Raw genomic sequence first — 26,948 nt, forward strand, 5'->3', positions numbered from 1 at the left:
GCATCACAGCTCACAGCAACCTAAAACTCTTGGGCTCAAGCAATTCTCTTGCCTCAGCCTCCCAAGTAGCTGGGACTACAGGCGCCTGCCACAATGCCCAGCTATTTTTAGAGATGAGGTCTTGCTCTAGCTCAGGCTGGTCTTGAACTTGTGAGCTTAGGCAATCCACCTGCTTTGGCCTCCCACAGTGCCAGGATTATAGGCATGAGCCACCATGCCTGCCCAAAGAGCAGTTACTATTAAGTTTACTAAAGAAAAATGAGAATTTCCAAAGGGCTTTAAGTATACTGTTACGGTTATGAACAGACATTCTTTATATGCAAGATCTAGATGATAAAGAAATTTTCATTTCATGTACTTTTGGAATGAGATATTTGCTAATTTCAAGCCAAATATGCCTTGGAAATTTGAAGAAAACAGTATTTTTATTGGCCTAAGGAGGATGAATATAGACAATTTCATCAGCAGACTTGGCATGAGTAGCTTTCACTATTCAAGCCCGACTTTAGCAAGAAGCATGTGCTAGTGTATGTCTTTCTTATTCTAGGAAATTATCAGGGACCCCTGCTAAGAGGGCATATGCTCCGAAGTACATTTTGTCAGTGCCGACAGATGTGCACCAGGACTAAGAAGGCGTGGCCGGGGATTGGGGCAGAGCTAAATGCTCTATGTGAAAACTGAAGTCAAAGTGTTGGCCTCAGCAGCTCAGCTGCCCTCTGTGACCAAGACCGAATGGCTCTTGTGTCCTCTGGCCTGTCTCCAGGCCCTAGGCTTATCAGGTGTGTTCATAACTTCCTGTCAAAGCCCGTGCCTGGGCCCCTTTTCCCTGCTGTTCCCCTAACTCTTCATCTGGCAACCTCCTACCCAGCCCTCTAGGGCCAACTCAAGTGTCACCTCTTCCAGAAAGCCATGCTGGACTCCCTTAGGCAGAATGTTTTCTAACTGCCCTGCCAGGGGTGGTGTCTTTCTCTGTTCCTATACCCATCTCTCCCTCTAACTCTGACACCAAGGCTGAGTGACATCTTTACCTCCTGAACACCTCACTTGCTGACTGGCCAAAAGAGTAACTCACTGAATATTGTTGAAACAAGGAAGGAATTCCTCAGCAAAGCCACAACCCACTCCCTGCTCCTTTTTTTTTTTTTTAACCAAATGTGATATTTATGGTATTGAACTCATAGCTTTTAAATCTTGTCAGAGTCTTCTATGACATTTGGCCTAACTGAGGTCTTTCCTAAAATATGACGGCCAATTTGGAGTCATGAAAAATAAGAGGAATGTGGAAAGGTGGCAGAGAGATGCACAGAGATTGTTGAAAGAATCAGAACGCAGACATAGGGAAGGAACGTGCAGAATGCATCCGGGGAACACAGACCGGCAGAAGGGGATGGGTGTAGGATGAACATGACTCCCACGCCCCACGTGCACATCCACCCGAAGGAACTGTCCCTAAGACAGGGCCTTGGCTGGCACCTATGTGCCTGACCTCAGCACAACACAGCCGTTTGCCTCTGCCTCGAGGAAGTGCTTATGCCCCCTTCCCAGGCTCACCTGTGCCATGGAAGTGGGTGGGCTCTGCAGCGTGGTCTGTGGCAGGAGCTGCTGTGTGAGGTCACAGGATGACGGGGAAGGCAGGGGGCCCTGGGGAGGAGAAAGGGGCCTGGTTAATCCTGTTTCAGGATGCACTCACCTGGTTGGCTGGGTTCTCTGGCTTCATGGAGGCCCTTTTGCACTAGGATGAAGGCTCCTAGCAGGCACAGCATCTGCTCCTGCTGCACTCACTGCAGAGCATGTGCTCAGAGCTGACACACGGCTGGGGCAGGTGGCCTCTGAACCATGCAGGGTCCATGATTCCTTCCCACCCTGGGTGCTCCACAAGGCCGCCGCTGCCTGCCCGAGTAGGGGACGCTGCTCTAGACGCCAGCCTTGGTGGATTCCATTACTCTTTTCCCTTCTCCCAAACTGATGAACTTCCGAGTCGGCTCCCCACACATTTATCTTTTCTGGTCAGTGCTAAGGCAGGTGGACAGACCTGCCATGTGTATCTGTGTCTGTGAACTCATCCAGACTGGGGCAATTTCACCAGCCTCTGCCTGGTAGCTCTGGAGAGACCCCTGGGAAGAACACTGAGCCACATCCTTGTCATGTGGTCACTCAGGGCAGAAGGGTAAGGTGGTGGTCGGGGAGATGATGTGGAGAAAGGAGAAGTGGAACCCTCAGTGTCAAGGGCTGTTGAAGTTTTTTACAAGATAAGTAAAAGGATTCTTCTGAAGTTCTTCCCAAATTTCTCCTAGTCCTTAAGTAATATAAAAAGCAACCCTGATGGAAAGTGTCACCCAGTATAGCACGGGTTGGAAATGACAACAGGAGAACTTGGTTTAGGTGAGAATTTCCAGGTATGGGCCTGAACCACAAGCTGGCCCAGGCTTTCCTAAGTGTGTCCCCTGCACAGCTGGGAGTGAATGGAAGAACTCTGGAACACCATCCCAGCCACCATCACCAAGTCACACTGGCTAGGAAGGATTCTGGAAGAAGGGCAGGCACAACTTAAAAGTCCACCTAGAGGTGCCTGGAGAGAAAGAATGTAGTCCTAGTCACATGCCATTTGAAAAAATAAAAGATGTCACCCAAGCTTTTCAAGCAGGGTGCGCATGACCTTTATGATGACAGCCAGTGGGGAAGTAGCACATTTGCTCCATCTCAGAAGTGTCAATGAGGATGGGTGGCAGGTCTTTGGCAACCATCTGGATGTGGCCCCTAAGATTCTTGGACACTTCTCTCACCTAGAAGTGGAGGTCTATGTCCTTCTCAGTGGGTGATCTGTGATTGCTTTGATCAAGAGTACGTCAGTGGTAAGTCACACTATGTGACTTCCAAGGCTAGGACAAAGAAGGCCATACAGCGCCTGTCTGGTTCTCCAGATTTCTTCTTGGAATCCAGCCACCATGACCTGGGCAGCCCGAGGTTTGCAGATAACATGCAAGTCCACAGTGGATGGCCTAAGCTGAGCCCAGCTGCCAAACCCCCGCCCGGGAGTCAGACATTCACGTGTAGACACCATCTGAGATGTGGGCTTTCTAGCCTAGGCTCAAGAGACTCCCAACACCACAGAGCAGAGGAGAGTTGTCCTCACTGTGCCCTTTCTGAATTCCTGACCCAGACTCCATGGACAAGATAAATGACTGTTGCTTTATGCCCTGAAGTCAGGTGTGGTTTGTGACATGGCAATAGATGGCCACAGTGTTGTACATCAATGACTTTACACACAGCCTGAGTGCTTCCTAAGAAGCCAGCCATTCCCTGATGTCCTAGAAGGGTCTGTCACACAGTGGGGGACGCTGCCTGATCCATGCAGATACGTTTGTGTTGACATTAAGCTTCTACAACATTTTCACTGGCAGGAAATAGATTCAAAGCAGGGACATCCTAACCAGGTGCCCCCAGCGGCTCTGAAGCTACAGCTCCATGATGGCAGGTTTGCGTTTTTATCCTTAAAATTCACTTGGATTCTGTATTCTATGGATATACATCCATGTTAATTTTGTCATAAAAGTGTTTAAAATTAGTTGCCAATTAAATTACTTAACTTCCCACCCCCATCTGCCACCCCACACTCTCAATCTTTAAGTAAAACTGATTCTCGGGAAGAGGCAGCCTGTTGCCTGTGCTTTGCAGCCACCGCCACACTATAGCGTACCCCTGTTGAGAAGTTTGGGGTCACACACGTACCGGCATCGTGGCTGCCTGGCTGAGCCCGGGCACGGGTAACTCTTGGGGCAGGGTGGCCGATCTTGGCAGAGCCGGGGTGCTGGCCTCAGCCATCAGCTTGGTTGGAGTGGCTGTAAGAAAGCAACGAATTACCTTCCTGACTTAAACTTACCAGCTCTCTCATCCAAAGAAGGGGATGATGACAGTGACGTGCACGACACAGAGCTTCACGGGAATCTCTGGTGAGGGAAGGCCACCATGGGTGGAGGCGGTTTATCTGAGCCACAAAATCCCAGCATGGGCGCAGGGAGAAGACGCCATGAGCAATCCCCAGCCTTCATCGCCACCACGTGGTTCACCACTTGGTCCAACCATCTGCCTGATCAAACACCTTTCCAGAGTTACTGCGAGTAGCCAAGTTATCTGATCTGTGTGCCACCTGCTTTATATCTCAGCTTGGTGCTATGCCAGAGCGTAAGGAGGTGACTGGCAGGTGGGAAGTTAGCAGAAGAGGAAATGAGGGGTGAGAACCACCTGCAGAGGCGTGGACTGCCCTGAATCGACTCAGGCCTGGGACCCTGCGGGGGATAACGCCTGTACGCCCTGGTCTGGTGGGGGTTCCCTAACCCACTCCCCACCAGCGGAATCACACTCACAGGTGGGTTCTGACAGGGCTGTGTGTGAAGATTTGTGGGAACTTCTTGAGGATGCCGACGGTGAATGGCTGGCGTTGAGGCCGGAGGCGCCCACATCAAGTGCGTTAAAGTGCTGCTGAGGTTCCAGGCTTGAGCCCTTTTCCTGAAACACACACAGAAGCCCCCGTTTCAGCGTCAAGATGATGTGAATAAATGGTGTGATTTTGGTTCTAAATACGTAGAAAAATTTGGAAGCTGTTGAGACAAATACCATAGCTATGTGGGGACGATTCCAAGTACACTTGGGTGGCGTACACACACATGTATGCCAGCTAGAAGTCACTGAGAGTCCTGCAGCCCATCAGCAGTATCTATGACCCTTCCTCACCTTTTATATTGATGCTTTCGATTTTTAATAATGAACTTTGCCTTTTCCTCTTTCCTTAACATTGTCACTCACTACCCAGCATCTTGTTTTCCAAGAAGAGGGATGAGTCATGTTCTAATAATAAGGCTGCTATCAGCACTGGACCAGGAGCATGTACAATGGAGCAGATGCCTCTGGGCCTTTCTGGAAGCCTTGGTGCCCCTGAAATGGAGAACAGGCGAAGGGCCCGTGGTCTCCTGTCTTTCAGCCTCTGGCTCCTACCTGGTCCTGCCTTGCAGGAGGTCTCTTTCTCAAATACAGAAAGAATGAGAAACCAACTGTGACAGTTAGACCACCAAGGAACCATCTTTTCACCTTTTGTGGCTTAGAGGTGACAGGATAATTTTTGAGCTAAAGAAGAAACGTGGTGGATGCTATGCTGAGCTATGCTCCTACCTAGACTTAGAAGGGTGGAAATTGCCACTATCCTCTGGGCTGTACTGACAGACTGGTCTATGTCCCACCATCCTGGGTATGAAATCCAGTGCGTGTGACTCTACATGGCTGTTCTGTCTTTTAAGTCAGGGCTCCAGTGAGGGTGGATACCACGTGAATGCAGGTAGGGCTGACACATGACCTACAGGCTTCTGGGCAGCACAGAATGACCAGATGTGCCTGGATGTGCAGAGGCAGATCATCCATGTATATTCCTGGTCAGCAGAGAAACAAGCCTGGGAAGTGAGAATAAGCACTAAGGAACTTTTATAGCCATCTGACATCTCCAGAGTCTGTATTTTACAAATACGGTCAGTGACAGATCGGAAACTAAAAAGGCACACTGGTGTGCCACCACAAAGCTGGAGCAGCAGCGTCTTAGAGCTTTGACTATAAAGGGCTGCTTAACCCGGAGCCCCAGCTTGTGTTTGTGTGTTCATACACATGCGTGTTTTTATGAGAAGATGTTCCACAGGGCTCCAGGGATCCTCAAGGATCAGAAGCCTCCGTGATGAATTTCTGATGGATGATACACGTTATACCCATTCTTCAGCCGTGATGTATGGCGTGTCTAACACCTGCCTAGTAACAGCTTAATTCTGCTCTCTGACATGATACATGATGCATTAGGTGACAGAGCGGGGTAATAAACACTTCCATAAACAATGACAGCTGTGCCCTGTCTGAGTGCTGGTGATGAATCACCACAGAACGTACTACCATGTTGCACGGTGTGGGGGGAGGGGCATGCAAAGACACCACGGCTCCCTGATTTCTCCTTCCTCCTAGTGTGTCCTCGGGGTGAGCGACACTGAACCATGGCTGCTGTGCCAGACTGTGCCCCAAGACTCTGGATTCTAGGTCACTGGACACCCTGGAATTTGAACTTCATCGATCCTAAGAGGCAGCCCCCCACGTTTGAACACATCTGACACTAGGATGTGTCTTTCCACTGGTGGAAATGAATCCTTATTTCACAGATCTATCTGCAGCATCTTCTCTTTCTTAGTAGGAGATAAAATCACGGAGGAGCTTCCAGCCAGTCAGCGGCTTCTTAGCTTTGAAGTAAAAGGCTTCTCCCTTTCTCTCCTCCCAACATCTGTGTCTGCTTTAAGAGTGACCTTTGAGGAACAGGGCTCTGGCCTACTTGAAGATGGCCTCTAACACGATGCTCTTGCTTGTGTTGTCTGACAAACCGGGAGAAGCAAGGGCAGGTGGAGGCGCCAGAGAGCTCAGGGTGGGGACAGAAGGAGGTAACAGGCTTTGAGGGGGGAAATGCCTTTTCATAATCGGGCTCCCTGACACAGAGCTGGCTCCAATGCAGTTGGTAACCATGACCCTGGTACAGAAATAGAAAGTGCACCTTAGTGGTGACTCGCAGGGCATGTGAGGGGCAGTCTGCCCAGAGGGTGCTCGAGTCTCGAGGGCAGCACCGGGCACTGAGGCTATGGGAGGAGATTATTCTGTGCCTCTTTGTCTGTGGGGGAAATGCACAGCAGACTTACTGCAGTTGTTCTCATATGCTTGGAAAGCTGCCAAACTGTGCTTTGCATCCAGAGCCCTTGGGTGCTCCTGGCTGCATAGCTAACTCCTCTGTGTGCCTCATCTGAAGAACCAGGACAATGACAGTGCCCACCTCACAGGAATGTTACCAAGGGGCAAATAAGCAGATGCCCCAGAAACACTCTGAACACCTCGGGAGCAGAATGAGAGCTGGGTCCATAGAAGCTGCTTTGTTTCTCTCAATGCTATTTTCATTAACAACTCGTGGAAGGTTCTACCCAGCTAGTCTGTGCCTTTATGCATCTGGTGGGGGTGGGAGAGACTCATACCTTTAGTGCTGAGGAGTGGATGGCCTCGGATGGTGGGTCTTCCAAAGCCAGCTCCTGCCTCCTCTCTATCCGGACGTCCGCATAACTGCTCAGAGAATGAAGAGACCACAGTGGAGGAGGGATGTTCCAGGTGACAATACCAGAATAGGCTTTGAGAGACATCGAGTTTCTCTGCATAACACCCACACCCAGAACAGTCAAGACGAAGGCGCCTGGTCTCTTACTTGTCTGAATGAGTTTCGTTCCCCCGCCTAAATTCCCTCGGAGTGATTTCTAATATTACATTCGACATATTTTTATTTCCAGGATGTTTTTATTCCCCTCTCCTTCCCTATTCTTTTTACTCCTCTGAAATCTCCAATTGTAATTGTCTTTTAAGAACACATTTTCATCTCTGGGCTAAGCTTCAGCCTTTAAATAATTAGAAGGCTTTCTTAAAACCTGTTCAGTCTGGACTGTGCATATGGAAGAGTGACACAAAACTCTGTTGTAATTACATTTCTCAGAAAGTTTCCTCTCAAACAAACCCAGAACTAGACAGGCCCAGAGCACTGATGGGCTTTTGTGGACCTACTTTTTCAACAGCATGGGTAAAATGACTCAATGCAGGAACCCCATACGCCTGAGCCCCATGTGTACAGGGACAGGCCAGGGGAGGGCTCAGGTGGGACATAGCTCTTGGGCCTCCACAAGGCTTATCACCTAATTTATTGACTCTGTTTCCTCCCGCCTTACTCCAAGAGTTTCTTTCTAAGATTTGGGAAATGGGAGATGGAGCGGAACAGCCAGGGGAGGGCAGAGCTTGAGGAATGAGGTATAGACAATGCCCAGCTTTCCCTGGGGCAAAGGGCCCTCTGGCAGAGGCTGGGCAGGTGGCAGTGAGGAAAGTGAGAAAGGGATGCTTGATCTCAGCTCTGGAGGATGAATAATCATTAATTAGGCAAGTAGAGGTGGAATATGGATGAAGGAACACGGCCATGGAGTCAGGGACCACTGGCTGTGTCAAGTCCTTCAGGGCAACGTCAAGTGCGGTGAGATGGGACGAGGGCTGCTGGCCGAGGAAACCAGTGTTTCTCCTCCCTCCCGAACACTAAAGAAGCGTGACTGACTTGAAGACTCTGAGTATGTACGGGGTGGGGGTGCAGGGTCTGTCTACGCTGGTCTGCTATGAGTACACAGCCGTGCCCTGAACAATGAGGCTCCAGTCAACTGTGTGCTTCCCACGTGGCAGCGGTCCCAGCAGATCACAGCACTGTATTTTGCTGTACCTTTCTGTGTTCCTAGTTATGAACTGAGTACAGGGACACGGTGTGCAGGCTCGCAGCCTGCGAACAACAGCCTATACTGTGTACAGCAGGTATGTGGCAATCACACGCATAGGGAGTGTAAGTACACACCATGACATTTGCATGGTGATAAAATCAAGTGTCACCTGATTATAAACATGAAATGCAGTCCCTCTCACCTTTCTTTCTTTGTTTCTCTCAAATGATCTTTTCTAAACCAGCTTAAAACTGATTTATGTTCTTAAAATTTCTGGTTGCGGGAGGGACAATGACTTTTCTCCTCTATCTTGGGGGGGCTGCAGCCCTGCACAGGCTGGGTGTGTGAGAGAGACACTGGCTGTGTTGCCTCCCCCTTTGCGATCCTGCTCACTTGCCTTGGGCTGAGGCTCCCTGAGGCCACCAGGGGAGACCTGGGCTCACTGGTAGTCCAGTTGTTTTCCCAACACAGCTCAGTTGCTAGCAGAGGTTTCTTAAGCATTAAAAATCAGGGGAGTTGGCTTGGCACCTACAGCACAGAGTTATGGCGCCAGCCATGTACACTGAGGCTGGTGGGTTCAAACCCAGCCCAGGCCAGCTAAACAACAATGACAACTGCAACAAAAAATAGTCAGGTGTTGTGGTGGGCGCCTATAGTCCCAGCTACTTGGGAGGCTGAGGCAAGAGAATTGCTTAAGCCCAGGAGTTTGAGGTTGCTGTGAGCTGTAACACCATGGCATTCTCCTTAGGGTAACATAGGGAGACTCTGTCGCAAAAAAAAAAAAAAAAAATGGGTGGTAGCTGTACCTGTGGCTCAGTGAGTAGGGCACTGGCCCCATATAGGGAGGGCGGAGGGTTCAAACTTGGCCCCGGCCAAACTGCAACAACAACAACAAAAAATCCAGGGGAGCAGCTCAGTGCCCATAGCTCAAGGGTTAGGGCGCTGGCCACGTACACTGAGGCTGGCAGGTGTGAACCTAGCCCGGGCCTGCTAACCAATGACAACTGCAGCAACAACAACAAAAATATAGCCAGGCATTGTGGTGGGCGCCTGGAGTTCCAGCTACTTGGGAGACTGAGGCAAAAGAACTGCTTAAGCCCAAGAGTTTGAGGTTGCTATGAGCTGTGATACCACAGCACTCTACCTAGGGCGACATAGTGAGACTCTTTGTGTCAAAAAAAAAAAAATTTCAAGGGAGTGTGTGTTTGAGTTATTTAGAAGCAAAATTTACATTTTCTTCTCAAAGCAGCAACAAGGGATGGTTGGGGGATGGACGGAGAGGAGGGGAACATGGAAGTAGGTCAGTGCAGCGGTAACTTACTGAGCAGGATCCTGGCAGCCCAAGAGAGTCCAGGGGGCTGTCAAGGGGCCTGACCCAAAGCCTGAGGGGAGTCTCAGCCCTGGAGAACAGGGCCTGCATGTGCCTGGGAGGGGCTGAGCCAGGGGACAGTCCTGGCTTGAGCCTCAGAAACCAAGCCCACCTGAGGAAGCTGCTGCTCTGCCTCGCCAGCAGGGCCTCAGCACCCCAGACCCCCCACCCACACCTACCTGACCACTGAGTGTGTGCACACGATGAACTCGGGCTTGGAGTTCCACTGGTGGTAGGTGATGTAGTAGTGAGTCTGCAGCCAGATCCACTGCTGGCCTTTGGTCAGGAACCGGTAGCAACATGACTTTCCTTTGCCAAACTGCATCACTGTTGGTAGAATATAGATTCTGTATCTAACAAACGTTAATATGAAAATGGCCTTTTTTTCTAACCCGAGCTTTCAAGAGGACAGTACTAACAAGGCTTGGTTCTCTGGTTGCACTTTATTTTAAGTGACTGTCAGGACAAAGGTAAACTATAATGAATTCTTAAGTGACAGAAGAGCGATCTACATATATTCCCCAAAGCTCATTGCATGAAGAGATTTTCATAGAAGGGCAGATATGGAGGTTTAGTTAAAAAGAGGCCCAGGTTTTCTTGGTGTTTATCTTCCCACTGCAGGTGGCTGTCCTTAGGGCTGCAGGTGCTGAGCCCAGGACAGTATGCTGGGAGAACTGGACCCGAAAGCTACCTGACAGGGGCAAACTCTGGACAGATTCTGCACCGTCAGTCAGCAATTCATACTCAGTCTACACAAACAAAAAGCCTAGCACAGATGCCCCTCTTCCAGACCTCCCCGGTCCCAGAGCTGCCTGGAGCCTCCTCAGGTTATGTCTGGTGGAGATTTCTTGGGGGTAACTAGAACAAAATGGAAGCTGATGGTGGTGTGGTAGCCTTTGCAGGGCAGAAAGACAGACTATACATCTGAGGAAGAAGGACGATTTAGGAATTTAACACCTGTTTAGGCAATTAAGAGAAATCTAACTAGGAAACTCAAGCTTTGGAGAATGCAGAGGGTAGAAGCCCAGAAGAGGGAGGGTGTGGGCTCCAGAGAGCAAGAACATCTTGCTCAAGCTTTTAAATGCTGAATCTAATTCTTCTGCGCAAGTGGCTTTTCTCTGTTAGAAGAGTCAGAAGCAACCCAAGATTTAAAGCGGCCATGCCTCTCAAACTTTAAAGTGCTCACGGATCACTTGGTAATGTTGTTAAAATGGATATTGGGATTCAGCAGACCTGATTCTACTATGGGGGTGCGGGGAATCCGAGATCCCACAAGCCCAGCAAACTCCTCATAGTGCCTATGCAGCTAGTCCTAGGACAATACTTTGAGGAACAAGGTGTACAAGTTTTAAAAATGGATCTGAAATTCCAGCAGCTGATACAAGAGAAACTCAAGCCTCTTCTTCCTTCAACAGGAAGAGAATGGAAGAGAAAGTTCTAATGGGTAGTACAGATAAGGCATCTATTAAAATACAATGCCAGTGGTCAATTCATGCATCAAGATCTATGTGTCAATGTTATTAATATGCCACATGTTCCTGTTCAAAGGTAAAAGTCAGCACTGGACATACGGCATTCGGGCCAGGTGCAGTGGTTCACCCCTGTAATCTTAGTACTCTGAGAGACTGAGGCGGGTAGATTGCCTGAGCTCACGAGTTCAAGACTTGACTGAGCAAGAGCAAGACCCTATCTCTAAAAAAAAAATCCGAGAGTTGTGGTGAGTGCTTGTAGTTCCAGCTTCTTGGGAGGCTGAGGAAAGAAAATCAATCGCTTGACCCCCAAAATTTGAGGTTGCTGTGAGCTATTTCACCATGGCACTCTACTAAGGGAGATAGTGAAACTCTGTCTCAAAAAAAAAAAAAAATAGAAAGAAAGAATAGAAAATACGGCTTTCAGGGGTTAGTTCTTGGCTGTCTTGCTGAGTGGGAACCTGGACAATAAATGTGTAATTCTCATTCCCCTGAATCATAACCCCTATATGCTGGCCAGCATGTTCCCCTCTTCTGTGGCAGAGCGCCTTTCTTGATCCCCCATCAATTGTTTGAGGGGCCTCCCCAATGTCTTGTGCACACACCCTCATTGCTCCGAGATACCCTACCAAGTCACCTATTTCTGGCTTTCCCAAAAGACCCTGCCCTGGAGGACAGCAAGAAGATGATGGTCATCTTTACTTGCCAGGCCCAGCTCAGAATCTGACCTATCCTTGGTGACCAGTAGACGTCTACTGAACAATTACATGAATTTAGCATTTTGTCTTTAAAATGTACTGCATAACAAAAAAAAATTCCTGGCATCATCTTGGTTTCTTTTTTTTTTTTTTTTGGAAGAAAAGGTTTATTGGTGGGGGAGGGAGGCTGTGGAGCAGCATTAAGGAAAAGAGAAAAGAGGGGAGAGTGGGAAGAGAAGAGAGAGAGGGAGAGTAGAGAAGAGTGAGGGGAAAGAGGGGTAGAGAGAAGAGTAGAGCAGACAGGCAGGAGAGTGGAAAGAGATGAGAGCTTAGTTTCTTAATTAAGATTAAACAGTGTGCCCATCTGGATGATACCTGGAAGGTGTTGGGGTTTGGGGCACGATTTTAGGTTGAACCACAATGTGGGGGTAAATGCAGACAAGGGCCGCCACCATGACCCCAGATCACTTCAGAGAAAACCAAGTTCCCCGCCGCAAAGAGGAATGAGGCTAAAGAGCCCAGAGCCCTGCTGTCTAGCCCCCCATGGAGCAAGTGCAAGGTCCGCACACCAGACCTTGGCAAGCGGTACTCACAGTGCTGGTGGCACCTGGCCAGGAGCTCCAGGTCATCGATGTGGTAGTAATCGTAGCCTGAGGTCCCCAGCACTTCAAAAGGCAGGTATCCTATGATTGGAGGGGCTCTGCATAAGGAGCAGGGGAATTTGTCAGCAGAAAGGACACACCTTTCCATGGCATCTATTAAATGGGCAGAGTACAGTTTGTGTATTTAATGATCAACATGGAGGCCTCACCTTTCAACAATGAAGGAAGGGAAATAATTCTGTAGTGGTCAAACCAGGGAGGCTGTGTTTCCCAAATAGCTCATTTTTTTTTTTTTTTTTTGCCATCAAGACACTGCCTTCTCTTGGCATAACCAAACCCAAATAATAATAAACTTTATTATTACTGAATAATTAAGAACAGCTATAAACTGAGTATAGTGGCTCATGCCTGTAATCCTAGCTCTCTGGGAGGGCACAGTGGGACAACTGCTTGAGCTCAGGTGTTCTAGACCAGTCTAAGCAACAGTGAGACCCCCATCTCTACTAAAAATAGAAAAATTAGCCAGGCATGGTGGACACACACCCTGTATTCCCAGCTACTGGGGAGCACTGCTTGAGCTCAGGAGTTTGAGGGCGCAGAGAGCTATAATATGCTACTGTACTCCAGCCCAGGTGACATAGTGAGAGTCCATCTCAAACCCCCATTCCTCCCCCCCAAAAAAATCCCACCAAGGTATAATACAAATTAAAGGGCAGGGGGAGGAGATCTGTAGTTCTTAAACTGTGAATTATGTTACAAAGGAAAAAAGAACAAAGATTGGGTGAAAGGATGAAGGGGTGTTGAAAGAAAAAAGATGAGAGGTTTCTGGGACATCTGGTCCTGCCTAACTGGGGACTGGGCGGGGCCCCAAATAGGCAGTAGCCCAAAGATGCCTCCAGGCTAAGGCATCTGACCCCCACATTGAACATATTCACAAAATGGGGCAAATACAGTCAAAAGGACACCGCCTCCTCCTTGACTAGGGATGACTTTCCTGATGCCAGAGAATCCTTCTCCTTCAATAGACCAGGCCTGACTTTTCTCTCCCAAAGAGAGCCTGGCTCCTGCACACAACACTTGAGAAGGACCCAACCCAAATATATTTTTCTTTTCACAAACCTGTGATCCAGAAATAAAAATTTCCATTCCAAGCTATGCCTTGAAGTGAATTCCTCTAAAGGTTCGTCAACTATGCACATTTCCTGTATTAGAAGGGGGGGGAAAAAAAAAACGTTGCTTGGGGTGCCAGATGCTCGCCCTGGGTTTGTTCAGAAGGAACGCCTGGTGGGTAACAGAAGTTAAAATTGTTTTAACTTCTCGAAGATGCCAAGTCTCCAAGGCGTGTTGGACTGAAACGCATCATCTGTAGCTAATTTCGGTATTAGCTGATACTAAATTTATTTCACAAGCTGGGGAAAAATACCTAGGAGCCAAAATGTCACGCCAGCCCTTCCCATTATAGAGAAGTGTGGTAAACATGTGGAGAATGGCTTTTCATCTGAATCTGAGTTACTCATTTCACTCACCATTCATGCCATCGATGTTAAAGCCATCACAGACGTGAGAATACAGACAACCAGTTCTCACCCATGCCTGCCCTGAGTGGCATTCACGTTGGCGTGAAAGGTAGGAAAATTTACAGAGTCATCAAACAGTATCTCTGTCGGCTGAACAGCAACTGATGCCGCTGTCAAACAAAATAACTCGCAGGAAACTGGGCAGGCGGAAGGGCGCGTGCGCAGACACAGGCACCAGACATTTTAGAGTTTCAAAGCCAGTGACAACTGCATTTCAATTTTATCTTCTCTCATAAAAGCAATTAATTATATATCACAAATTGTGAATCCTAATAGCTCCACGCAATGAACTATCTCTTATCAAAGTTACTTGCCTTTAAGAACTGGGGCGTTGCCAGACGCACGGTGGCTATGAAGCAGACTTCCTTTCCTAGGGGCACCCGGCAAGGTCTTGAAAGGGTGTTGTCAAAGCCGTTACAAGAGGGGCTAGGCACTGAGGGGGTGGGGAGAAGAGGGCACACAGGTTAGGCCTGTCTGGTGACAGTAGCCAACCCCTATCTGGAACTTACTGTAAGCCACACCCCATGACAGGGCTTTAACTCATTTTATTTTTACAAAAACCGGACAAGGTAGACACTCCTATTATCTCCATTGCACTGATGAGGAAACTGAGGCACAGAGTGAAGTAATGTGCACAAAGCCAAATAGCTATTCAAGGCAGAGCTGGGACTTGAGTCCAGGCTGGTAATGTGGGCCGCTACCTTCCGCTAGCTCTCCAGCCCTCAGCTCATGGTGCTGCCAAATGAGAAGAGAGCTTGCTTCCCAGTGCTGAGTCCGAATGCTCACTGCAGCCAGTGTCTTAAGGGTGAATTCCACAACCAGACAGTGTTCCTGATACGGATGGTCCCAGGGAATGCCTTGGCATACACTGACAGTCACTTCCTTGGCCCTGGCTTGGCATATCTGGGATTCAAGGGCTTCTGTCCTGGAAGATCCCCTTGAGAGTCCAGGCCCATGTAGGGGCTGGGTCTGGACCATTGAGGAGACGGCCCCAGGACTTAGGGTCATCCTTAGAGCGTTTATAGTGTCCATAATAATTCATGCATTCCATAGCATCGCACAGATGACAAAATCTGTTCTCACGTGTCCTCTTATGTGCCCAATATTTGTAATTAACCAAGGTCACCAGGAGTAGAAATAACAGAGCAGGGATGCCACCCAAATATTTGGGCTTCAAGTCCAGAGTTCTAACAGAGAAGAGGGTGCATTGTTCTAAGCTTGCACGTATCATGACGCTGAGGTCACACCTCTGGTGGCACCATCAGAGTGTGTCCTGCCTTCAGAATGACTGTGCAAATGGACTGACCTTTCAGTCCACAGAAAAATTCAGTTATTTTTTAGGTAGAGTGTGCTAAGTGGGAAGAAGAACCTTATTAAATACGAGAAAAGCCAACTTAGCAAGTACAGAATTCTCAAAGTGGGCTATGCATAGGCATCCCCTGGGACCTTGGGCATGGCTGCCAGGCCCCACCCAGCTCAGCTAACTCAGAATCTCAGGGGGTGAAGCCTGGGCATTGGCACTTTCTGACACTCCACAGATTAGCAACATGCAGCCAGAGTTGAGGATCCCCCTGGCAGATAATCTGCACTACTTTTTCTTTTTAAAATATAGTCGGTTATTTCCTGCACATTCTGAACTTAAACATCCTTATGTTTTCCAATTTAACTAAGAATATATAGAGCATCAGAAAACCAAATGCATTATAAAACGAAATCTGTAAGATTTTCTTTGGATTTTAGCTTTCCAGTCATTTTTTTTTGTTTTATATATTTATAGGTTTCTAAGTGATTCTATCACGTGGTCCTCTCTCCACTAACATGAATAGATTCATTTTGCCAAACATATTCTCTGAATTCATTCACATAAATACTAATGTTTCCAAACATGACTATAAAGTGGGCAAAATAAAAAATAGTGGTCTCCGGAGAGTTTACATCTGTCATGAGTTGGCTTAGACTATTGCAGCTCAATCTGGAGGGTCAGCCAAGACACTTATCAAAGGGAAGGAAAAACAATTCCATATGAGGGAAGGGTCTGCAGATGTGAACAGCTGCATAATTAGGAAAAAAAGGGGCATTTAAAAATTTCCCAGATGTGAAATACTTTCTCTGCTTGAAGTTGAGAGACAGACATTATCCACCCAGATAATGACCTAATAAAATTCTCCTGACTCTTTCTGAAGACAAGACCTTCCGAGCAAACTTCTGAGAACTTCCCAGGAATTTAAGGGAAAGCCTCTTTAATCTAGCTCTAATTGATGGGCCTTGTTTGAACGATCCTTTTGGTGATTAAATTCATGTGCTCTGCCAGTGAGTGCCTTCCTCCTCATTCACTGCGAGGGGGAGACCGGACAGAAAGGAGCGTGAGGTGGGAAACACCTGCCCTTGTTACGTCTTGAAGGCAGCAGAGACTCAGACTGTAGACATTAAGTGGATGTTCTGCAGAGCTTACTGTTGGCCTGGCTGCCTTCCAGCGCAGCTTTATCTGTTCTTTTATAACTTCTAAGGCTTTAAAGATGAAAACGCACTCCCCAAAGGGAAGTTTCATAATTGCTTGTAGCCTGCATTTGATAAGCTACATATTTTACAGATGGGCCCAGAATGGAGCAACTTCTCTTTTCACTAAACTTTTCCCACCAAAAAAACTTGACTGAGGGCTTGATCAAGGGTGATGGTAAATCAAGGATGAATGTTTTAATAGAGGCCGATGAGAAAACCCTGGGAGAAAGCCAAGTGGAGAAGATACTTTAAAGCATTTTGCCAGTTGCGTTTAAAATGACTTTTACTACAGCGCGAGCCTTCTCGCACATTCTAGAGTCAACGCAGGAGCAAACTGCTCCCTGGGACTTCACAGTCATATTTAGAGCTTAAAATAACTTCTCTGGCACTTTGTATCCCAAGGTAGTTTCAAGACATTAATTAAGGATTCAATGAGTTGTTTCAATTTAAGTAATAGAAAGAATATCTCTAATTACAACTGGCGTCCTGAACCTCTCAGAATGAGCCACTAAATGTAGGCACAGCCCAGTTTGCTCAGATCTCTGACCACTAGATCAGAGAAAGGCGATTTTTCCTTGCTGCGGTTTCCCCCCAGAGTCATCTCAAAATTGACCTGACCCTTGCCAAAAGCTAAACAGATAGCCTTTCCCCCTAGCAGGAACTGGGTCTTGTTCTCTACTGATTTGAGCAGGTGTCCTGCACACAGCAGTGCTCAATATGTGTTTATTAGCTGAATCTCCTGAGAGATGACCTTCCATCTCACATCCAAACCACTGCCTTTTTTTTTTTTGGGAGACAGAGTCTTGCTCGGTTGCCCAGGCTAGAGTGCTGTGGTGTCGGCCTAGCTCACAGCAAGCTCAAACTCCTCGGCTCAAGTGATCCCGATCTGCCTGCCTTAGCCTCCTGAGTAGCTGAGACTATAGGCATGAGCCAACACGCGCAGCTAATTTTCTATTTTTAGGAGAGACAGGGTCTCACTCTTGCTCAGGCTGGTCTCCAATTCTTGAACTCAAACAATCCACCCGTCTCAGCCTCCCAGAGTGGTAGGTTTCCAGGCACGAGCCACTGAGCCAGGGGCCCATGCCATAGCCTAAGGCAGGGTTTGGGAATACACCATCTCATCTCTGCCACTAAGTAGTGCTCAGGTATTGGGATCCCAAGATGGCTTTCACTCTGCAGTGTGACCTGCCCTAGTGCTGCTGGGGGCCTGTCCACTCTGCCAGCTGTGGGAGGTGCCTGTGGTGCATGGTCCTGGGTTCCGTTGGCACGAAAGCAAGCTTACTGTCCTCCTGGTGCATTAACACTGGTCAGCAAGAGGCCTGGGCAAGGAAAACTGCTGCCGGTCAGCACACAGCCATCATCACTCTGTGATGGGAAGCAGTGGCAGTGCCCGCCATCGGCACTCTCTTTATGGTCTTTCTATTACAACAGTCCCCAGCTTATCAAGTCCTGAATCTTTCATGACAGTCTCTAATTTCAGAGTCCCTGACAGTTTTGCCTTGGGCTGGCGTTCTTGGACTTCCAAAACCTAAGAGAATCCCAAGGTTCTCTGGAAACTCAGAATGACTAATGTCTGTCTCATTTGGAAGCCTCTGCAGTTTGCTTCCAAGTCTGTCTGATGACAGAGGTGAGCTTCCAAATCAGGAGATAGAGAGGACCGCAGGAGCAGTGAGGTCTCGGGTGGTGAAGGACTCATTTCAAAAGGGCCCTGGAAGGTGCAAGGAAGACGCAGAGATGGCAACAGTGAACAGCAATTTAAGAGCCAAAGGAAGGAAATAAATGGGGTGTGTAGACTCTTCCACTCAATTATCGCCCACTCATGAGAACAATTCAGTATTCTCATCAGAGATGACCTGCTTATGATAAATTAGTCACAATGGCTGGAGGAAAACACACTAATAGCCCACAAGGAAAGTGACAAATAGCTTTCTCAGCACTTCTTGCAACAAATGAGAAACAAAGCTGATAGACGTGTCTGGGAAGACGGGAAACAATCAATGACCAGGTTTTGCTCCACGAAGAGTAAAGTTCCTAAGTCTCCATTGTGATAAATCTCTTTAACATGCAGGCATTCAGGCTATGGCTTTGGAATGTTGAGGGGAAAATCATTTTCCATGCATCCTTGAGAAATCATCTCCCACTACGCGAGCACTATTTTTAGACTTCTGCAGTGCCCTTGACCCAGTGTGTTCTGAACAGTCTGGCAATGGGGGTCTTGCAGCAGTAGCAGTACAATAACCTTGCCCATGTCTTGGCCTGGGGCACTGCCTAACTTGCTTGGGTAACGTTGGCTGCTTCTTTCCTCTCTTCCAGTTCTGTTTTGCATAGGAAAGAGCAATGCTGGAGAGAAAGTGAGAGCCACAGGAGAAAGCCGGGGTTGCAACTTGCTGCATCGAAAAATTACTCTTGAGGGAAACTATGTGTTTTGCTCAAATATTTCTTCTTTCCCCAGGCATTCATTAATTCAAATCCATATGTTTAAAGGCCAGAGGGCATAACGGCATTGAGAAGAGATCTACTAGGTGGCTTATGTGGACAAGGCCAAATTATTTGTGGGCTCAGAGAAGTGAACTTGCTATACACGTAAGCTGTCATTTCCGTCTTCCAAGTGGATACCTCGTGCATATTTCTATTACAATTATGGAGCGACTTGTTCAAAAGTTCTCCCCATTCCCAGACTGAACGAAGCAGAAAGATACGGATGATAAACGTATGACCATTCCACAGTGCTCCATTTAAGTCTAAACCCTAGATGTTGGTGCAGGATGATGCCCTTGGGTAAAAAAAAAATTTTAAATTTCAAAATATTAAGGGGGTACAAAAGTTTTTGTCACATGGATACTTTGAATAATGCTTAAGTCTGGGCTTTTGGTGTGCCTGTCACTAGAACAGTGTTCACTGTACCCCATCAGTAAATTTTTAATCCCTTACCTCCCCCTGGGTCTCCAGTGTCTTTGTATCCGTTGGTGCCTGTGTGTATCCATCGTTTAGCCACCATGTGTTAGTGAGAACACGGGGTGTCTGGTTTTCCATTCCTGGGATACTTCACTTAGGATGATGGCCTCCAGTTCCATCCAAGTAGCTGCAGGAGACATTATTCCATTCCTTTTTATGGCTGAGTGGTACTCCACACATTTTCTTTATCCACTCATCCACTGATAAGTACTTCAGTTGATTCCACATGTTTGCCATTGTGAAGTGTGTGGTGATAAGCATTTCAGCGTAAGTGTCTTTTTTTTTGCAGTTTTTGGCCAGGGCCGGGTTTGAACCTGCCACCTCTCATATATGGGGCCAGCGCCCTACTCCTTGGAGCCACAGGTGCCACCCCGTAGGTGTCTTCTTTTATAAAATAACTTCTTTTCCTTTACCCAGCAGTGGGATTGCTGGATTGGTCCAATAATCTCTTTTCTTTCTTTTTTTTATATCGTGATCGTAACTCCCCTGCAATCTAATCTGGCAGCAATGCCCTCTGCAGGGGAAGGACGTCATGCTTCCTTGTTGGATGGAGTGGATGCTCTGTTTCCTACTCTTTGGTCCTGTGATAAATGAGATACCCCTTCCTGCAGCTGCCCAAAGGCACATCTCCATTCCCATGGGGTCTGGAGTGCATGCGCGTGGCTCCCTTCACTGAGACATCTCAATTAATTAAGCTCAGGGGGAAAAAAACCCCACCAACCCAGAGCTATAAAACGAGGCAGCCTACAGAAATCCCACGAAGGTACAGAGCTGAACGCTGTAAGCCGAAAAGTGTCGTCTTCTGCCAGTATTTCAAATCTGGTTGTGCGATTAGAGGCGAGTAGGTGAAATGAGGGCAGGGAAACTTTTATACTCTGGTGTGTGGTTTCTGGAAAGCCCAGAGTGGAATGTTTGCTGAGGGTGACCTATTTGGAACCACACCAGCGACTTTTGAAATACTGCTTTCTGGATTTCACTCAGACGCACATTTAACTCCAAGTGCGGAGGAGGAGCTGGGGCTCAGATGAAGGATTACCTTCTTCCGGGCGTGAAGTTATCTTTCAGGAACCGGAAACCTTCATATCAGGACCCCTTAAAGCAAAGACTGTTCATTGCACTTTTGAAAATCATCTGGCATTTTCTTCCTACTAAGAGAGATGTCTGGGTTTGAGAAAGGCTCCAGGGGTTCCTCCATTTACTTGGAGAAGTAAAAGATGAGATGATGGGTTTATCCAAAAGTATCTCCCTTTTTTTTCTTTTTTAAAATATCTGTTGTAGGACAAACATAGCCCCAAATAAAGTCTTCACTTCCACTCTATTCTCGAAGTGGTTGACGTGCAGAACAGAGGGAAGTAGGGGTGCTTGTACCACTGCCCCCTACTACTCCCAGGCGGCCAGGGCCAGGGTCAGCTTTCCATGGGCAGAGGACGGGAAATATGCTTCCATAGCCCAACTCAGATTCCTCCAGGAAACTCTGCACAGACTGGGTTAGAAACTGTCCTCAAGTAAGAGGCTTCTAGAAAAGACTACTTTCTTGTTCCATTTCCTGACACACATCACTTCTTCATATTTATTAAAAATCTAGGTTAAAGATGTGAAGTCCTGTCATCCCTCCACTCCCCCCAGAACATCTGTGGCAAGTGATGGAGTCCTAAGGAGTGACCAAAATGTGCAAACACTGAAGCAGGGGAAAATTCCACTTGGCTCAAGGATTTGAGCGACGGTTGCTGTGTTTACACGGCCAAAGAGAATAGGGGGGCAGAGGTGAGGGGCATAATCTCCACACAAATCTGGAAATGTCTGACTACGGTGTGTGACCTCTTCTCCCTCATGGTCAAAGCTGGTTTTGGCCCTCCCTGGCCCCCAAATTCTTATGAACTCAGATCAGATTTGTTTGGGTAACCCAACAAATCTGGTTACAGAGCCTGACCAAACCCAGCAGCTATTTGTGGGAGGAGGCAAGCAGAGAGGACCCTCACCTATTTGATTTAAGAGTCACCCAAACTCTTTCCAGCTCAGTCTCACCCTCCTTCCATGCCCTGGAGTCCACACATTTTTCTTTGCTTAGGGTGCATAGGCCCTGCCAATGTGAATTTTTAATATTGGCCAAGGTCCTCTGTTAGGCTTAGGCCAAATCAATTGATCAGATGAGCTCTAGAGTGGGAGGAGAATGTGTCAGGAATAGGCTGGGTAGGAATGGCAGAGAAGGGAGATACGGGCCTCCAGGTACCCAGGAAGCCAAGGTGGGGAGGGGACAGGAGGAGGATAGGGCACAGATGGGGGAGGGAACACGGGCCACAGATGAACTTCCCTAACCACACACTGGTGCTTCAGAGGCCCTCAGTGTGGACAACTCACAAGACACTGGATGTTACACTCTCCAGGTTACCCAGCACGTACCAGCCTGTGTTTAATCTTCACTTTGGATTTAAGGCCAAAGAAGTGGCTGGAGCCCTCCTGAACGCCACCACTATAACCTTGGAGTGTACTTTGGAATTAGTCAAGGAGAGCTCTGTTAGCTCCCAGGGAGAGCATTACTTCTCTCTGAGTCAAAGTCTGTGGTCTGACCCTGCCCTGTCCACAACCAGCTGTGTGCTGGGCCAAGATCTCCGAATCTCAGTTTAGGTTAACCTACTTTTATCGAGCATTTACTTATGTGGTAGGGCCAGGAGAGGGTAGAGTGAATCCACAGGTGAGTGGGTCACTGTCCTTTCTATTCTGTTATTTGTGAAATCTGACAGTGTCTAACAGAGGTAGCAGGCAATGTTCCATCAACTAAATAGCCCAACAGAAATGTCAGCACTTGTCTCAGTAATGGACCTAAGTGGGGTTTCCTATTTAGTTCTTTGAGATCTAAGCAAATATTCTAGTATAATATAATCAATGTTAGTGGTCATCATTTTCCTTCTACACGTTATGTATTTTTTTCAACCCCTAGCATGCCTGGGAACTTGAGGAAGTTGCGTGCAGTGGCTTGTCCAATAGTCACATTTTCTAGTTTCTGTATTTGATGCTTTGGTATCGAGGCCTTGCTGACTCTGCAGGGGCTGCCCCTCCCAAGCCCAGCCAATTCCTAGAGATAGTGAGCCACTCTCCTTTCCTATGAAAACCAACCCATCAGAGTACATGCCCCAGCCACCTCCTCCTCCAGTCCCCTTCCTCACTCAACCCAGACAGCACCGGGTAACTAGGGGCAGCCCCTGTGTCCCTGACTCCCCTGAACTTTTTCAAACTTGTCAATCCCAAGCCTGCCCACCCTCCCGGCTGTGTCTCTTGTCCCTGGTGTCTGTGTGGATGAACCTGTCTTGGCATGACTGTCATTTCCATGCTTATGTGTTTTACCATGTTTGATTAAAATGACTCTCAGGTGCCCTCAAGACAGTTGGTACATGGTGCACGGCATCTGATGGCCCAGGGACAGATACCATGTACCAACAGAGTGCCAGGAGGCACACGTGGGCCTGTGACTTGTATCTATCTGTTTTATTTTGACATAGATGTGTGAAAGGCAGCAAGGTTAGGGTGGAGGGTGTGGGTTCCTAGTTGGAGGCCCGAGTTGAATGTGGACCCTGCACTTCCCAACACATGCATTAGATAGAACCCTTTTACATGTCAATTTCCTCCTCTGGAAAATGGAATGATGACCTCAGGGCTAACTCATCAGGCTGTTGCGAGGATTAAGTGAGATGACCAGAGCAAAGACGGAGCCCAGGGCTGGGACTTAGAAAACACTCCGAAGGTGATCTATTTTTGTTAGTGGGTTGTTCAATGTTTACTGAGAAATAAATCTATAAAGTCGAATTTGAATATTTGATTTTTTGTTTTTTAATCAGAGTCTTGCTCTGTTGTCCTGGTTGCAGTTGGAGTACTGTGCTATTATCATCATGGCTCACAGCAACCTCAAACTCCTGGGCTCAAGCGATTCTCTCGCCTCAACCTCCCAAGTAGGAATTTTTTTTATATTATAATAAACCATATATCTTGTAGGTCAAAAGTGGTTGAACATTGGCAATTTCACAGGGTTTAACCTTAGAAATTAATTTGTTTCTCTGAGATTTTTTGCTGTCTGTTTTAATCCACGTTAGAATGATACGTTTGTGTGTTTCACGGTTACATTGGGAGACCCTTGTCTCAAGAAAGCCCCTCTAACTTTGGCTTCTACAACAGGCTCTGGAGAGATACACTGCCGTCCTGGTTTTAAATTTTCCTCTTTCAATGCTGTGCACTGATGGCAGTAACAGTTTCAAAAAACAAATCACACCTAATTTCCACACATTCTTTCAGGCAAACAAACACTATCTCAACTTGAAGTGAAAATAAAGCCTTGTAGGGTTAAAAAAAAAGAAAAACCCAAGTATGCAGGATGAAGCCTGTTTCCTTGAAAGCCTCCAAGATGTGAGAAATGACAGGACACTTCAGAGTGATATTTATCAGCACCTTAATCGGATCCTGGAAATGTAAATTCACAAAGGACACAGCGGCTGCTCACCAGCCAATCACAGCTTAGTTCCTTTAAGCGTGTGCATTGTTGTCATGGGGACACGGGAAAGCAGCATCCCATAATTCCTACAGTCTTGGCACTCTGGGGGGCTAGAGTACTTCTGCCCTTTGCCCTCCGTGCGTGTGGCCACTTAGAATGTGCTGCTATCCCAGCAGCTGCCATTATGACCACAACATGTGCATTTAAAGAAAATTCTGGTAAAAGACAATAAAGGGGACTTGTTAAACATGTAAAGTTTATCATCTTAACCCTTTTTAAGTGGTGTCCAATGGTGTCAAGTTCATTCACGTTGTTGTGCAACCATCATCCTTTCATCTTGCAAAACCTGCACTTACCAAACACTTTCTATTTCCCCCTCCCAGTCCCTGGAAACTACCATTCTACTCACTGCACCTACACAGTTGACTACTCTAGGTACTTCGTGTCAGTGAAGTCATATAATATTTGCCTTTTTGTGACTATTTTAGTTCACTTAGGATAATATCCTCAAAGTTCTCCCACGTTGTGGCCTGTGTCGGAACGTCCTTTCTTTGCAAGTCTGAATACTATTCCAATAAACACATATATCTCAGCTTCTTCATCCACTCATCCACTCATGGATCCCTCCGTGGCTTCCACCTTAGTAATGTTGCTGCTGGTGCACAAATAGCTCTTCAAGCCCTGCTCTCCCTTCTTTTGAGTATATAACCAGAAGTGGAATTGCCGGATCCTAGGGTCGTTCTATGTTTAAGTTTTTGAAGAACCCGCACATGCATTTTAAGCAAATTTTAAATCACTGTTTATACTAACTCAGTGGTGAGGCTGCCTGGAAGCGGTGCCACATTAGTGCTATGGAACGGCATCTGGTATCATGTCAGGATGGTGTTTCTTGAAGTGCATGAGGAATCAGAACCCTACAGTCCTTCCCCACTGCACATCCCTGGGCCCCACTCTCACATCCCCTGAACTACAATTTTTAGGGCATTCTAAAAAGCTGTCCCAGCCAAAGAGCCACCATACTAGGATTGGTATAATTGGGTGTTTTTGACAAGATGCCTCTTAGGTCAGTTTCTTTATTTGAGTAACCCAAGAAGCTACCTTTACCTCTCGGCATGGTTCATCTCCGGAAGTTTGGGCAAGGCTTTTAGACAAGTAGGAGGAGGCCCGGCTCCTTGGCTTCATCTTTCTTTGCACAGATTTGGGGGCTCACCTGGGAATGCAGACCATCCACCTCTTCCAAATGCATTCACACCTTGAACTCTGGATGGCTGGGTTCCCAGAAGGGCCTCCCAGTCAGCCACGGAGTCCCCCATCCAGGCAAGAGCCCTGGACACTGGGCCTTAAAATCACTCTGGCAGGACCACACTGTTTAGCATCTAGTTGGTGCCTTTTAAACCAAGCATGTACATTTATGTAAGTAACACAAAAACTCAGGGATCATCTGAGTTCAACAGAAAATTCTGTTTTGCCTAAGCATTAGAACTCAGTGCCATTGCTTTGGCTGGTTCTAAGGAAACTCTGGGACCAATCTGCCCAGGCTAAGGGATCCGTCCTGGGTCCAGAGCTGAACAACAGTAAGGGACGCAGCAGAAGTTAGAGCTGTCATCGTGCTTTCCCCGAGGCTCCCCCTCATTGCTGCAGCTCATCTTTCTGTTACGGTTTTCTTTTGATATTTTTCTCTTTTCCTCTTCTTTCCCCCATCCCCTGCCAACACTTTCTTCTATTTTTTCCCATCCGCTGTTTTATGAGACGTTAGCTGTTTTGAAGTGATTTGTTTTGTGTTGCCTTTTGGGGAGCAGAGCGGACCGAACGCAGGCCTTCCTGTGCTCAGTCCCTAATGGGACTCTGTTCCTCAATTTCTGCTGTTGGGGCTACATTTCCATTTTGCATGGGTCAAGAGTAAAAATGAATGTCTAAGTCAGGCTCAGACTTGATATCTCTATGGCCAGAGTTTGGCCAAACTGATATCTGGATAATTTCCGAAAATAAGCCTTTTTATCCTGCTTGCTAATTCACGCCATGCAGATTGCTGGCTCATCATAAAATGGCTCTTTTACCATGCATGAGGCCCACAGTGAGCAGAAGAGCCATGAACCAAATCTGTTAAAATCGGCTCCCAGCAGCACCGTAAAGAAGAGGATAAAAAGGCAGAAAGTAAGGTTTCGGATCTTCGAGTCACAGTGAAGCTGTTCAGTGGCGTGTGTAGGCTGAGCCTATTCCTTATTAACTGGTAAGTTGTTTCTCACAGTAAAGGACTATTTCATCAGCCTGAAAATAAGTAAACGAATAACATGCCTTTCAATGGGGCTGTGTGCAGCGGCAGTAGCAGGTGTGGGAGCGTGTTCTTCTCAAATGGGAGCGAGCACCAGCGAGCACAGAGACGAGTCTCGGGAACCCAAAAACCCAAATGCAAATACGAAGAGTGCACATTCTCCCCCCCCCGCCCCCCGGGATCCCTATGCCCCCACGTGCACGTCCGCATCATAAAAGACTCTGTCGCAATCATACGACAATTAAAACTTACCATTGTTGTAAGAGCGAAAATTTCCTACAAATTTTATGTATTCATAAGTCGGAAATTCCTTTGGGTTCAAGCTGCCTCTGAGGAGATGGCAATAAAACTCTAAATCGTTGTCAGCTGGGCCGTTAAAGAAAGAAGGAGAGAGAGGGAACGTGAGGATTGCACAGACTCTCAACAAGCAGCGGCGCTGTGAAAACTCTCACGGGATCTAGTCCACACACGGCCCGGACGCCTCTCTCATTACCGCTGACTCTCAGACCTGCTTTCTAACCTTTGCGGCACGAGGCTTTCTTTGCACAGTTCATAGATAGGTTGCATTGCATACTTGGACCCAATTAGTCTTAATTTGCTCACAGATGTCTGTGGTTGGTGGTGTCGGCATTGATTAGTTCCGGTTGTTTTCATAGGGTATATTAAAATAAAGCTGCTCGTATAGGGCTGCTCCTTTTAATTCAATCTTTTTGCTTTGCTTGGAAGT

At 47.4% G+C, this 26,948-nt stretch overlaps 1 protein-coding gene across 1 annotated transcript in view; it reads right to left on the minus strand.

Moving 5' to 3' along the window:
• The window catches only part of NPAS2 (neuronal PAS domain protein 2), a 42,765-nt gene extending 16,184 nt beyond the window's left edge, over nucleotides 1-26,581 (minus strand). The window contains exons 1-9 of the mRNA XM_012807930.2: nucleotides 26,474-26,581; nucleotides 14,330-14,448; nucleotides 13,558-13,640; nucleotides 12,430-12,536; nucleotides 9,849-9,996; nucleotides 7,038-7,122; nucleotides 4,365-4,506; nucleotides 3,730-3,839; nucleotides 1,552-1,641 (exon numbers count right to left, since the gene is read on the minus strand). Of these exons, the coding sequence (XP_012663384.1) occupies nucleotides 1,552-1,641; nucleotides 3,730-3,839; nucleotides 4,365-4,506; nucleotides 7,038-7,122; nucleotides 9,849-9,996; nucleotides 12,430-12,536; nucleotides 13,558-13,637 (762 nt within the window). The 5' untranslated portion in view covers nucleotides 13,638-13,640; nucleotides 14,330-14,448; nucleotides 26,474-26,581. The remainder of the gene's footprint in view (nucleotides 1-1,551; nucleotides 1,642-3,729; nucleotides 3,840-4,364; nucleotides 4,507-7,037; nucleotides 7,123-9,848; nucleotides 9,997-12,429; nucleotides 12,537-13,557; nucleotides 13,641-14,329; nucleotides 14,449-26,473) is intronic.
• Between the last annotated feature and the right edge of the window lie 367 nt (nucleotides 26,582-26,948).

This window comes from Otolemur garnettii, unplaced genomic scaffold (assembly GCF_000181295.1).
Source record: "Otolemur garnettii isolate 467f Iridium unplaced genomic scaffold, OtoGar3 scaffold00079, whole genome shotgun sequence".
Classification (NCBI taxonomy): domain Eukaryota; kingdom Metazoa; phylum Chordata; class Mammalia; order Primates; family Galagidae; genus Otolemur; species Otolemur garnettii.